This window comes from Nerophis lumbriciformis, linkage group LG15 (assembly GCF_033978685.3).
Source record: "Nerophis lumbriciformis linkage group LG15, RoL_Nlum_v2.1, whole genome shotgun sequence".
Taxonomy (NCBI): Eukaryota; Metazoa; Chordata; class Actinopteri; order Syngnathiformes; family Syngnathidae; genus Nerophis; species Nerophis lumbriciformis.
In genome coordinates, this window is record NC_084562.2 from 18,037,234 (window position 1) to 18,050,761 (window position 13,528).

The 13,528-nt window shown below is 35.9% G+C and overlaps 1 protein-coding gene across 1 annotated transcript; it reads right to left on the minus strand.

Annotated features, from left to right (window-relative positions):
* Positions 1-435: 435 nt before the first annotated feature.
* Positions 436-10,790, minus strand: sult5a1 (sulfotransferase family 5A, member 1). Its single transcript, XM_061974792.1, has 6 exons — positions 10,551-10,790; positions 4,626-4,834; positions 2,813-2,939; positions 2,655-2,752; positions 683-863; positions 436-617 (listed from the first exon to the last, which is right to left on the minus strand). Exons 1-6 carry the CDS (start codon positions 10,687-10,689, stop codon positions 484-486), a joined length of 888 nt encoding a protein of 295 aa, XP_061830776.1. The 5' UTR covers positions 10,690-10,790; the 3' UTR covers positions 436-483.
* Between the last annotated feature and the right edge of the window lie 2,738 nt (positions 10,791-13,528).

Here is a 13,528-nt window from a genome sequence, read left to right on the forward strand (position 1 = left end):
TGGGGAAGGGATCTGTGGTTGCTCACGCGACATTTTCTCTCATAATGTCTCGGGAATCTCCGTGAGATTGATACTATTTCGATCATATTGATTTATCCGCAAACTTTGTTAATCTTTTGGTGTCATAAATCAGTTATATATGATAATAGCTTCAATATAGAGGCAACTTGTTTTCCCATTCAAATGGCACTTTAATGCTCGAATGGGCCCCGGACTTCTCTATAGTGTAAAAGTTGGTCCCCGAGGTCAAAAAGGTTCAGAACCCCTGACTTCAAGCATAACAAGTAGCTCTTATCTCAGAAAGGACTCTCCTAAGTTGAGGTACCCCTGTAGTGTACTCATCGCACCACAAGAGGTCCTCATAGTCATGCTTTTTTTTGCATCCCTTTTCTGCCATAATACAAATTGAATAAACATAATGAATGAAGGGTGATAGAGTGATTACATGTTTACTGAATAAAGAATATAATAATTTCATGTCCCTCAAAGATGCTCCTTTGGATCCACTTCTTCCCATACAAACTCCACAGAGCAACCGTGCATCTTCTCCTGCAGAACCTCATCAAAGTGTTGATTGTGCTCCTGAGTGAAAAGGTTCTTCCAGTCCCCAACCTTGCCTATGAACAAAGCACCGATTGAGCACCCAGGTGACGTACCTGAGGATTTCTCACCTGAGCCTCACCTCTCCTCATGAAGGCTCCTTTGCTGTGGTCCATGATCTCACGAGGAACCTGGGTGTAGTTGCTCATCTTGTTCTCCTTCATGCTGCTGAAGCTGCAGTGTCTCACACAGCTGAGGACCTCGTCCTCCGCTAGGGGGCGCTGGAGGAAAGAGCTCACCTTCTTGATGGCACCGTGGAGGTCCTAAAAGAAACGCAGTTAGGGACAATCCAGCATCTTAATGCGTCTAAGGCTGTGGTGTCCAAAGTGTGGCACGGGGGCCGTTTGCTGGTCCGCAGCTAACTTTTTAACGGCCCGCGGTACATTCTAAAAACACTATTAAAAAAAAAGATTATAAAAGAGCAAAAAGAGTGAAAAGGAAAAAGTTGCCATGCAGGCTGTTTTTTTTCTTTAAAACTGTCATTGCGCAACAAATAATAATGAATCAAAATAAATGTTATGTATTATTGACATATTCAAAGCTCCAAATATTCCACTTTGAAATATTTTTCGAGGAAATATTGCATATTTTGTGTGTTTGCCATAAAAAAGGGCAAAAAATAAACAAAAGAAAACCTTTTTTTTTTAAATAATAAAAACGTCTAATCGACAGATATGAAGTTGATCTAGAGATTCAAGTATTAAAAATAAAACATTTAAAAAATGTGCGATTTATTTTTCACTTTTATGAGTGAGGCCCTTTTGGATTCCTGAGAAATTTAGTGGGAATTTTTATTTTTTATTTTTTAAATCTGTCATTGCTCAAAAATAATAATGAATCAAAATAAATGTTATGTATTATTGACCAATTCAAGGCTAAAAGTATTCCACTTTGCAATATTTTTTGAGGAAATATTGCATATTTCGTGTGTTTGCTGTAAAAAAAAAGTTTTTTGACAAAAAGAGCATAAAATAGACAAAAGAAAAAGTTTTTTTAAATAATAAAAACGTATAATCGACAGATAGATCTGAAGTTTATCTAGAGATTCAAGTATTAAAAGTAGAAAATAAAAAAATATATATGTGAATTATTTTTAACACTTTTATGAGTGGGGCCCTTATGGAGCCCCAAGAATTTTAGTGGGAATTGTTTTGTTTTTTTTATAAAAATGTCATTGCTCAAAAAATAATGAATCAAAATAAATGTTATGTATTATTGACAAATTCAAGGCTACAAATAGTCCACTTTGAAATATTTTTCGAGGAAATATTGCATATTTTCTGTGTTTGTCATAAAAAAAAGTTTTCTTTGACAAAAAGGGCATAAAATAAACAAAATAAAACCTTATTTGTTTTAATAATAAAAACGTATAATCAACAGATCTGATCTGCAGTTGATCTAGAGATTCAAGTAATAAAAAGAAAAAAAATAATGTGTGAATTATTTTTAACACATTTATGAGTGAGGCCCTTTTGGATCCTTGAGAATTTTAGTGGGATTTTTTTTAACTGTCATTGCTCATAAAATAATAATGAATCAAAATAAATGTTATGTATTATTGACTAATTTAAGGCTACAAATACTCCACTTTGAAATATATTTTGAGGAAATATTGCATATTGTGTGTTTGCCATAAAAAAAACAAAGTTTTCTTAGATTTTTTTTTTTAAACTAATTGCTCAAAAAATAATAATGAATCAAAATTCAATATTATTATGAATTATTGACCTATTCAAGGCTACACTTACTTCATATATTCCACTTTTGATTTTTTTACTTTTTTTGGAAAATGTTGCATATTGTGTGTTTTCCATAAAAAAAACAGGGTTTTCTTCAACAAAAAAGGCATAATGCGATAAAAAAATAAATAAATACCGCTTTATATTGACAGATCAAAAGCTGATCTAGAGATTTAAGCGATAAAAAAATGTACTTCTAACTTATTTTTAACATTTTTATGACTGAGACTAAACTTGAGGGGATATATATATATATATATATATATATATATATATATATATATATATATATAGTATAAAGCAGACATTCTTCACCATTGACATCTCTTCATAGGTGACATGAAGCAGGTTTGGGGTCTTTCCCAACTCGCTCGTCCATCCTTTAACGTGATCAAACCAGGAGCCAAAGTGCACTGAAACAGATCAAAGTTAGTTAGCAGCAGCAGTATGAAATAAAAACCCTGGAATCTTACATGTGCCCTCCAGAAACTGGTCTAAAAACTCTTGAAAGGAGCCAGCATCGGGTAGGAAGTTGGCCAGTTTGTGGAAGTGGTAAAACGACACCGCAGTATCTTTTGGGTTTCTGCTGACGTAAATGACCTGGGAGGCGGCACAAAGACACATTGTGCTTATTGTATCAACAAACAAAGAAAGAAAGACGCTGCTAAGGCCTCTAAAAGTGGCAAGGTCATCCAAAAAAGGTGCTCTTTGGAGTCTGGACACAAATTCAACAAAACTGTGGAAACTGTCTTCTTCAGTTAAAAGGTCTTTAATATTTTTCAGCACATTTTATTGTAATCCTTTTAATCAGCCGCAACACGTCTCAACACGTCCTTCATCAGGAGTAATAATAAAATAAAATAATACCACTTGAGCTTAAAACCAAGCAAGCATGAATATATTTCAAATGGGACAAATTTAAATAAATAATTATTTAATTAAATGATTACGGAAAGGTGTCATTAATTAATTATCATTGGAATTAAAAGTACATGAGATTATTAATGATCTAATTATTTTTTTCAATATTTTAATTATTTTTATAATAATGTGATTATTGATTTTTAGACTTTAGACTTTATTGTTTATTTCTATCACAACAACCAAAAATACTCTCCAGCTGTACAATTTTAACAAAGTAAATTTAAAAAAAGGAAAATAACGTGTCTGAAAAAGAGCAGGAAGAAGCAAAAGTTTATAATGTCCTGCCCCATCACTCACATATAATAATGTGGTTGTTTATGATGACCTTATTTAACGAAATTAATTTAAATATATATCATAATAATGGGGTCATCGTCTTGCTGAAATAAGCAGGGGCATCCATGATAACGTTGCTTGGTTGGCAACATACGTTGCATTATATCATAGTATAAAGTATATTTAGTATACAATTACAGAATACACATATAATTACATCCATGAATACTCAAAATTAAATCAAATTAATAAATAAATTACAATATAAATTTTCATTTAATTATTTAATGACTTAAGTGAAACAAAAGTACATTTATTTATTTAATTAATTCACTATTTAAATGGTTAGTAATCATTTAATTAATTATTGATGTAATTTTTTTATGATTTAATTAATTATTTTATGATGTAAGTGGAATTTACTCATTCGGTTAATTATTTCAATAATAATTAATTATTTAATAATTAGACAAATAAATATAACAACACGGGAAAATGAACGCCGTCATTAAAGTCAGGGTATTTTGTGGACTGAATCCAAAAAGTCTCACGTTTTTTTAACCTATTTCCTTTTTGTATGGTGTCTGGTGTGTGTTCTGTTTTATAAACACGGAGATCGGCTAGATTATCATTATGGAAATCTCCCAAAATGTCGGGTTTTTCCTACACAAATAAAATAGTTACGCTGCGCCAGTCTGTCTTGTAGCAAAGAAATGGCAACCGAATTCAGTGCCGACCTAATTCCGGGGGTAAAATCCGTCACGTAAAACTAAACGGTGCCATATTGCACGTGACCTCACATCTAAACACCTGCTCAAACACTTGGCGGGGAAACAAGCACTCATAGCGAGTCAGTGTTGCACAAAGCAAGTACGCTTGATAGAAAACACTCGAACGTAACGTAAGGCTCCACTTTTCAAAATGCGCTAGCTCAATGCTAATTCACATTGAATTTGCCATAGACATGCTACTGATTAGCATTAGCCACTTTCCATGGCAATTTCAACCCTTCCCAATGTAAGATGCACGTTACGATCAAACAAACAGATCCTATTGTGTGATTTCTTCCGTGTATACGATGCTCACCTTGGCTCTCGAAGTGCGGAGGGCGTGGCCTAGCATGTGATGAGGCAGGTGTGTGGTGAGAACTCGAGGTGGTTTTAAGGTCTGGAGTAGCTGGTCAGCGTAATGATGCTCCAGCCAGGGAGCCAGAGCCCAGTTCGGGACCGTTTGGGACACGTGTGGCTCTCCTTTGTTGGAGATCAGCGTTACGATTTGCTGCATCCACGTGGTGCCTGGAACCAAAACACATGAATGATGTATGGACCCAAGTAGAAAGGTGTCAAACTCAAGGCCCGGGGGTTAGATCGGGCCCACTATAGTATTTTAGTTGGCCCACCAAAACCTGGAAATAATATGCATCAACAAAGTAGTTTTCTCACTACCTGTATTCATTCTTTTCATTTTGATGGATAAAAAAAATACATGTACTGCAATTGCATATATTTTAAACATTATTTAATAATACAACAAATACATATACATAGCATACATATATTTAAAAAAAAAAAAAAATTGGTCAAATAGATATAAATACTTGAATTTCTGCTTGACTTATGATCCCAAAACAAATTATACATGAAATTGTAGTATGTAAAAAAACAAATGTTTGGTCAAATTTGACCTTCAAATATTGTATCCCATATTTTGGGGGGTGATTTTATAATTTTTAAAGCATTTTGTACAATATTTTGTTCCTAAAGTAAGCATGGAAGATGGAAATCCCCCAAAATGTTGAGTTTTTCCTGCACAAATAAAATAGTCATGTTCCGCCAGTCTGTCTTGTAGCAAGAAATGGAGACCGAATTCCGTAGATAAAATCAATAATGTCAGACACGTGAAATTAAACGTAGCCATTTTTCTACACCTTTGTTGCACGTGATCTCAGAGCTAAACACCTGCTCAAACACTTGGCGGGTAAACAAGCACTCAGAGAGGAAATTGTACACTGTAAACAACAAATGTTTGGTCAAATTTGACCTTTAAATATCATATCCCATATTTGGGGGGAGATTTTACTTTTTTTTTTAAAGAATATTCTGCAATGTTTTGTTCCTAAAGTAAGCATGGAAGATGGAAATCCCCCAAAATGTCGAGTTTTTCCTGCACAAATATAATAGTCATCTCTTGTATGTACAAACCCCATTTCCATATGAGTTGGGAAATTGTGTTAGATGTAAATATAAACGGAATACAATGATTTGCAAATCCTTTTCAACACATATTCAGTTGAATATGCTACAAAGACAAGATATTTGATGTTCAAACTCATAACTTTATTTTTTTTTTGCAAATAATAATTAACTTAGAATTTCATGGCTGCAACACGTGCCAAAGTAGTTGGGAAAGGGCATGTTCACCACTGTGTTACATCACCTTTTCTTTTAACAACACTCAATAAACGATTGGGAACTGAGGAAACTAATTGTTGAAGCTTTGAAAGTGAAATTATTTCCCATTCTTGTTTTATGTAGAGCTTCAGTCATTCAACAGTCGGGGGTCTCCGCTGTCGTATTTTACGCTTCATAACGCGCCACACATTTTCGATGGGAGACAGCTCTGGACTGCAGGTGGGCCAGGAAAGTACCCGCACTCTTTTTTTTTACGAAGCCACGCTGTTGTAACACGTGCTGAATGTGGCTTGGCATTGTCTAGCTGAAATAAGCAGGGGCGTCCATGAAAAAGACGGCGCTTAGATGGCAGCATATGTTGTTCCAAAACCTGTATGTACCTTTCAGCATTAATGGTGCCTTCACAGATGTGTAAGTTACCCATGCCTTGGGCACTAATGCACCCCCATACCATCACAGATGCTGGCTTTTGAACTTTGCGTAGATAACAGTCTGGATGGTTCGCTTCCCCTTTGGCCCGGATGACACAATGTCGAATATTTCCAAAAACAATTTGAAATGTGGACTCGTCAGACCACAGAACACTTTTCCACTTTGTATCAGCCCATCTTAGATGAGCCGGCGGCGTTTCTGGATGTTGTTGATAAATGGCTTTCGCTTTGCATAGTAGAGCTTTAACTTGAACTTACAGATGTAGCGACAAACTGTATTTAGTGACAGTTGTTTTCTGAAGTGTTCCTGAGCCCATGTGGTGATATCCTTTAGAGATTGATGTCGGTTTTTGATACAGTGCCGTCTGAGGGATCAAATGTTGGTTTCCGGCCATGCCGCTTACGTGGAGTGATTTCTCCAGATTCTCTGAACCTGTTGATGATATTATGCACCGTAGATGTTGAAATCCCTAAATTTCTTGCAATTGCACTTTGAGAAACGTTGTTCTTAAACTGTTTGACTATTTGCTCACGCAGTTGTGGACAAAGGTGTGTACCTCGCCCCACCCTTTCTTATGAAAGACTGAGCATTTTTTGGGAAGCTGTTTTTATACCCAATCATGGAACCCACCTGTTCCCAATTACCTTGCACACCTGTGAGATGTTCCAAATAAGTGTTTGATGAGCATTCCTCAACTTTATCAGTATTTATTGCCACCTTTCCCAACTTCTTTGTCACGTGTTGCTGGCATCAAATTTTAAAGTTAATGATTATTTGCAAAAAAAAAAAACGTTTATCAGTTTGAACATCAAATATGTTGTCTTTGTAGCATATTCAACTGAATATGGGTTGAAAATGATTTGCAAATCATTGTATTCCGTTTATATTTACATCTAACACAATCTCCCAACTCATATGGAAACGGGGTTTGTATTTTGTTCCTAAAGTAAGCATTTTCAAGCATCAAAATGAGTAAATAAAGTAAAAATATCAAAACAACAGTGGTATTGGCCACTAGAGGAGAGCCAACCAATTAAAACGTGCTGTTCAGTATCGTGACCACTGATTGGCTCAGCTTCTGGCAGCATTACGATATTGGATTAAAAGATTGTAAAGTCTTTTTTTTTATGTTCTGTGAAAATATGTGATTTATAATTTATGATTCTTAATTCGCAGGAATTCATTTATTGCGGTAATTTCAGGAACTAAATAAGAGCTAGTGGGTAGCCTTGGAAGGTGTTAGCTCTCTTGCTGGGTCTGCTCCTGTCTCTCGCCATTGATTGATTGATTGATTGATTGAAACTTTTATTAGTAGATTGCACAGTACAGTACATATTCCGTACAATTGACCACTAGATGGTAACACCCGAATAAGTTTTTCAACGTTAATCAATTCATGGTATGTTCCCCCTCCCCCACCCTAGCAGCAGATGGCGTGTGAATGTGGGTGTTGAAGTGTTGTTTTTGTTTTGTTTGTTAGTTGCAATCGTGTGTGCGCAATATGTAGTATTTATTGCTCATTTTTTGGTTTTTCGTTGTGTTTTACTTTTGTAGCTGTATGTAGAAATAGTGCCGCTGAAGTGGCAGCTGGTTGCATCAGTGCTGTGCTCTTTTCATGTCTTTTATGTCTTTTGATATTACACTCTTTGTTTTCATCTGTATGTAGAAATTATTTATGCTGCAGTGGCAGCTGGTTGCTGCAGTGGCAACTGGTTGCATCAGCTCTTTTCATGTCTTTCATGTTTTTTGATGTTTCTCCTTGTTTTAATACGTTTTTCAACCTTAATTTTGTGGACTTTGTGTATCTGCACTGCAGCAACATAATTTCCCTATTGTGGGGTGAATAAAGTTCATCCTATCCTAGTTGTATGTAGAAATGGTGCCGCTGAAGTGGCAGCCGGTTGCATGAGCTCTGTGCTCAATTACTTCACTATAAAAGTGGGTGACATTGTTATCACCAGGAAGGATGACGTCACCTACCTAGGTTCCATTCTAGAGGCTAATCTTTCCTGTGATAATATGGCAACCAAGGTAATCAAAAAGGTCAACCAACGAACGAGATTTCTCTATAGAATCTCCTCTCTGGTCAACAAAAGCACCATGAAGATTCTGGCGGGAACTCTCGTTCAACCCTTTTTCGAATACGCACGCACCTCCTGGTACCCTAGCACCTCCAAAACCCTCAAATCTAGACTCCAAACATCCCAGAACAAGCTAGTCAGATTACTTCTAGACCTCCACCCCAGATCCCACCTCACTCCTACCCACTTCTCCAAAGTGGGCTGGCTCAGGGTGGAGGACAGAGTCAAACAACTTGCACTGAGCCTAGTCTATAAAATCCGCTACACCTCCCTGATACCGAAGTACATGTCAAACTACTTCCTTAACGTAAATGACCGCCATAACCACAACACCAGGGGGAGCTCCACTAACCACGTTAAACCCAGATTCCGATCTAACAAAGGTCTTAACTCATTCTCTTTCTATGCCACATTAATGTGGAATGCGCTCCAAACAGGTATAAAAGAAAGGGCATCTCTATACTCCTTCAAAACCGCAATAAAAGTACACCTCCAGGCAACTTCAACCCTAAACTAACACCCTCCCCGGATTGTTGTTAATAATCAAATGTAAACAATCAAATGCAGATATTTTTCTTATGCCTTCTGATCTCTCTCTTTCTCTCTCTCTATGTCCACTACTTGCTGTACATATCCTACCAAGTCAGACCTACACTGTTTCAATATCCATTTCTCTGTTCTCAATTGTTGATTACTGATGATAACAACCAAACCTAACCCCCCGCCCCTCCTCCCCACACCCCGAATTGTAAATAGTGTAAATAATTCAATGTATACACCCTGATGATTATCTTGTGTGATGACTGTATTATGATGATAGTATATATGATAGTATATATCTGTATCATGAATCAATTTAAGTGGACCCCGACTTAAACAAGTTGAAAAACTTATTCGGGTGTTACCATGTAGTGGTCAATTGTACGGAATATGTACTTCACTGTGCAACCTACTAATAAAAGTCTCAATCAATCAATCAAAAATGCTCTTTTCATGTCTTTCATGTTTTTTTAAAGTTTCTCTTTGTTTTTACGTGTTTTTTTTAAATATTATTTCTGTGGACTTTGTGTATCTGCGCTGCTTGAATAAAATAATTTCCCCATTGTGGGATAAATAAAGTTTCTCCTATCCCAGAGGTCGGCAACCCAAAATGTTGAAAGAGCCATATTGGACCAAAAATACAAAAACAAATCTGTCTGGAGCCGCAAAAAATTAAAAGCCGTATTACATGATAGTGTGTCATGAGATATACATTGAATTAAGAGGACTTAAAGGAAACTAAATGAGCTCAAATATACCTACAAATGAGGCATAATGGTGCAATATATTGCTAGCCTAAATAGCATGTTAGCATTGATTAGCTTGCAGTCATGCAGTGACCAAACATGTCTGATTAGCACTCCACACAAGTCAATAACATCAACAAAACTCACCTTTGTGCATTGACGCACAACGCTAAAAGTTTGGTGGACAAAATGAGACAGAAAAAGAAGTGGCATAAAACACGTCCTGGAAAGTCTGAGAAAGTTATACACTACGGTGAGTTCAAGGACCGCCAAAATTAGTAGGACAAAACGGCGCTTGCCAAATACTCGAATCAGTGAAGCATGTTTGATATAAACAGTGTGCTTTATAACAATTAGGGAGGTTTGTGTCACGTTTGTCCTCCTACAGAAACCATATTTAAAAAAATAAATAAAAATAAATTTACCTCATCTTTTTCCATTTTTCATACATTTTTGAAAAAGCTCCAGAGAGCCACTAGGGCGGCGCTAAAGAGCCGCATGCGGCTCTAGAGCCGCGGGTTGCCGACCCCTGTCCTATCCTATAAACGAGGGACGACTGTAAAATTATCGGTAAAAATCATCATCTTATTTGTAAAAAAAAAAAAAAAAAAACAGTGGTATGGTCTTTCCTTTTAGGGTACTATGCTGTAAAATCCACTGTAAATTTTACGTAGCTTCCAGTCTTTAACCACAAAATCTCCAGATTTTTTTTCCAGTGTACATAAAAACTGTAACAGTACTATGTGTAATAAAATTAACACAACATGGATTCATAAAAGTGCAGTTTTTGCATGTCCTTACCTGACTTTGGGTAGGAGACGATGAGGACGTCGGTGTCCTGAAAAGGCAAGCTTAGAGCACGCTGCAAAGACTCCTGGGTGTGCAGGTGTCCAGGATATTTGATTCCTTGAAACATCTCGGTGACTTCCAGCCTGGACATGTCTGAGCTCGATAAAAGGAGATTTCTTAGCGTACCTGGTCTTACTGGAACTACCTGTCTGCTGCTCTAGCGGAGAGAGACTGACAAAGCAACACACACACAAAAGGGGGAAGTGGGAGTGAATTTCAAAGAGGCAACTCCTGAAGTTAAAACTGGGTAAGAATGCAAAACAGACGTCATAGTCACAGTAACATTGTAACAAGCAATTAATAAAATAAAAAAAAAACAGGTGTCAAAATCAAGGAAAATACATTCTCTTTTTATTTCCATTTTGACAGAAGCAAATACGTGTACTGCTTGCAATTGCATGTCTTTTAAACCACTACTGTCAAACTCAAGGCCCGAGGGCCAGATCTGGGCCGCTACATTATTTTTATATGGCCCACGAAAGCCTGAAATTACCTTATTTTCTGGCCCATAGGGCGCACCGGATAATAAGGCGCACTGCCGATGAGCGGGTCTATTTTCATACAAAAGGCGCACCGGATTACAGGGCGCATTAAAGGGGGTGATATTATGATTTTTTTTTTTTATTTAAAACACTGTCTTGTGGTCTACATAACATGTAATGGTGGTTCTTTGGTCAAAATGTTGCATAGATGATGTTTTACAGATCATTTTAAAGCCGCTTTCTGACAGTCGCTTCAGGATGCGCCATATTGTGGGCGGTCTTATTTACGGGGCTCACCTTCGACAGCGTCTTCTCCCCGTCATCTTTGTTGTAGCGGTGTAGCGTGCAAGGACGGGAGTGGAAGAAGTGTCAAAAAATGGAGCTAACTGTTTTAATGACATTCAGACTTTACTTCAATCAATAACGGAGCAGCATCTCCTCATCCGGAAACAACAACACCGGAAATGTGTCCCGTGAAAAACTCTGTAAATGGAAAAAAAAAATCCATTTACAGTAATATGCTGTTAAAACAACAAACGTACATTTTACAATTAAAAGACTGGCAGCTCAGTCGACAGAATTTAATTGTAATAAAACAGTGGTACCTGCGATGAGGTGGCGACTTGTCCCAGGGTGTACCCCGCCTTCCGCCCGAATGCAGCTGAGATAGGCTCCAGCACCCCCCGCGATCCCAAAAGGGACAAGCGGTAGAAAATGGATGGGTGGAAAACAGTGGTACTGTTTTTCTATTTACAGTAACACACTATAAAAACTACAATTGTAGATTTTTTACGTTAAAAAAAATAAGAAGTGTCAGCTCAGTCGTCAGAATCTTACCATAAAAAAAACACTGGCACCATTTATTTAATTTATTTAACATTTATTGAATTTACCGTAACACTTTTTAAATACAACTGTAGATTTTACTATAAAATAATGGCAGCTCAGTTGCCATAACGTTATTGTAAAAAAAGAGTGGTACCGTTTTTCAATTTTGATAACGTCATTTCATGATTTCATCAAATATTTTATGATTTAAGTGGAATAAAAGTTATATTCAATTATTTAATTGTTTAATTAATTATTTCAACATTTTCTAATTATCAATGTATTTACTTCATGATTTAATTAAATCTTTCACAATTTAAATAACTATTTCATGGTGTAACAATTTATTCAATTATTTCATGAAGCGCTGACACAGCGCTTCGTGACGTCAGGGGGCGGGGCTAATGTAAATGTAGTCCAATGATTGCTTTGGTCTGAAGCCTGTTGAGTCTTAAATCCATGCCAGCATGGTTTTTTAAAACTATTTAAAACGCAGAGAAAAGAGAAAGGCATGTGTGTTCTTGTCTCACATAAAGTGTGGATGATGAGCAAAATACTTTCAACATTTAATAAATTAATTAATTGTTGATGTCATTATTTCTTGATGTAATTAATCAATTAGCCAAATTTATTTTCTCCTTTAAAGGTTTTTGGATGTTTATTTTAGAGGGATTTAGAGGATTTATGGGTGAAACAGGTCAATTCCATTTACCTGCATTGTTAGCCACCACTTGCTAGTAGCTTTATTCTCTTTAGAATGTTCTTGTCTCACATAAAGATTGTAAATAATGGTCAAATGTATTTTAATAATAAATCAAATTATTTTATGATTTAATTCATCATTTCATGATTTTAGGGGAATTAAATGTATATTATATTATATTTTTATTAATTATGCCAATATTTATTGATTTATTTGATTCTTGATTTAATTTATTATTTCATGATTTCATAATAATTTCATTGTTTAATGATTTATTTAGTTATTTCATGAAGCTGTGTGTCAGCTGAAGTTGTTTTATCTGCCATACATTTAGTTCAATGGTTGTTTAAGTCTAAAGACTGAACATTTGGAAGTCTTCCAATCAATGCTAGAAGGTTGTTGTTTTTTTGTTTGTTTTTTTTGTTTAGAACTTACAGAAAAGATGAAAACCATGTGAGTTCTTGTCACACTTAACAGATTGTTGATAACGAAATAATTATGCAATTAATGTGAGAAATGTACAGCTGCCAGCACTAAAAGATGAGCCTGTAGTGATGTTGTATTTTATTTTTTTATCATATCATATACTGTATGTGTTGTGTGCTTTTTTTCTTTTTCTCTCTCTCTTTCTTTTCTTTTCCTTTTAAAATGCAGTTTTACTGCTTTTTTTTTTTTACATCATGGCCAGGGGACTACAGATGAAAACTAGCCTTCTGGCTAATTCTGGCTTTTTTAAGCATGTGTAGTCATGTGTTTTATGAAATTGCATTGTCCCCTTTGAAATAAACTAATCTTAATCTTAATCTTAATTTTAACCCGTTAAGAGGTTTGTGGGTATCTAAGGGAGCTTTATACACTGCAAAAAGTCAGTGTTCAAAAACAAGGGAAAAAAAATACAAATGAGGGGTATTTTATTT

Bases quoted from the DNA above. Each gene is read 5' to 3' on its own strand.
- sult5a1 (XM_061974792.1), bottom strand. From the start codon at position 10,689: ATGTCCAGGCTGGAAGTCACCGAGATGTTTCAAGGAATCAAATATCCT. The intron at 2,753-2,812 runs GTAAGATTCCAG...GATCTGTTTCAG, and splicing joins CCAGTTTCTGGAGGGCACAT to TGCACTTTGGCTCCTGGTTT. The intron at 618-682 runs GTGAGGCTCAGG...CTTTGTTCATAG, and splicing joins AGGAGCCTTCATGAGGAGAG to GCAAGGTTGGGGACTGGAAG.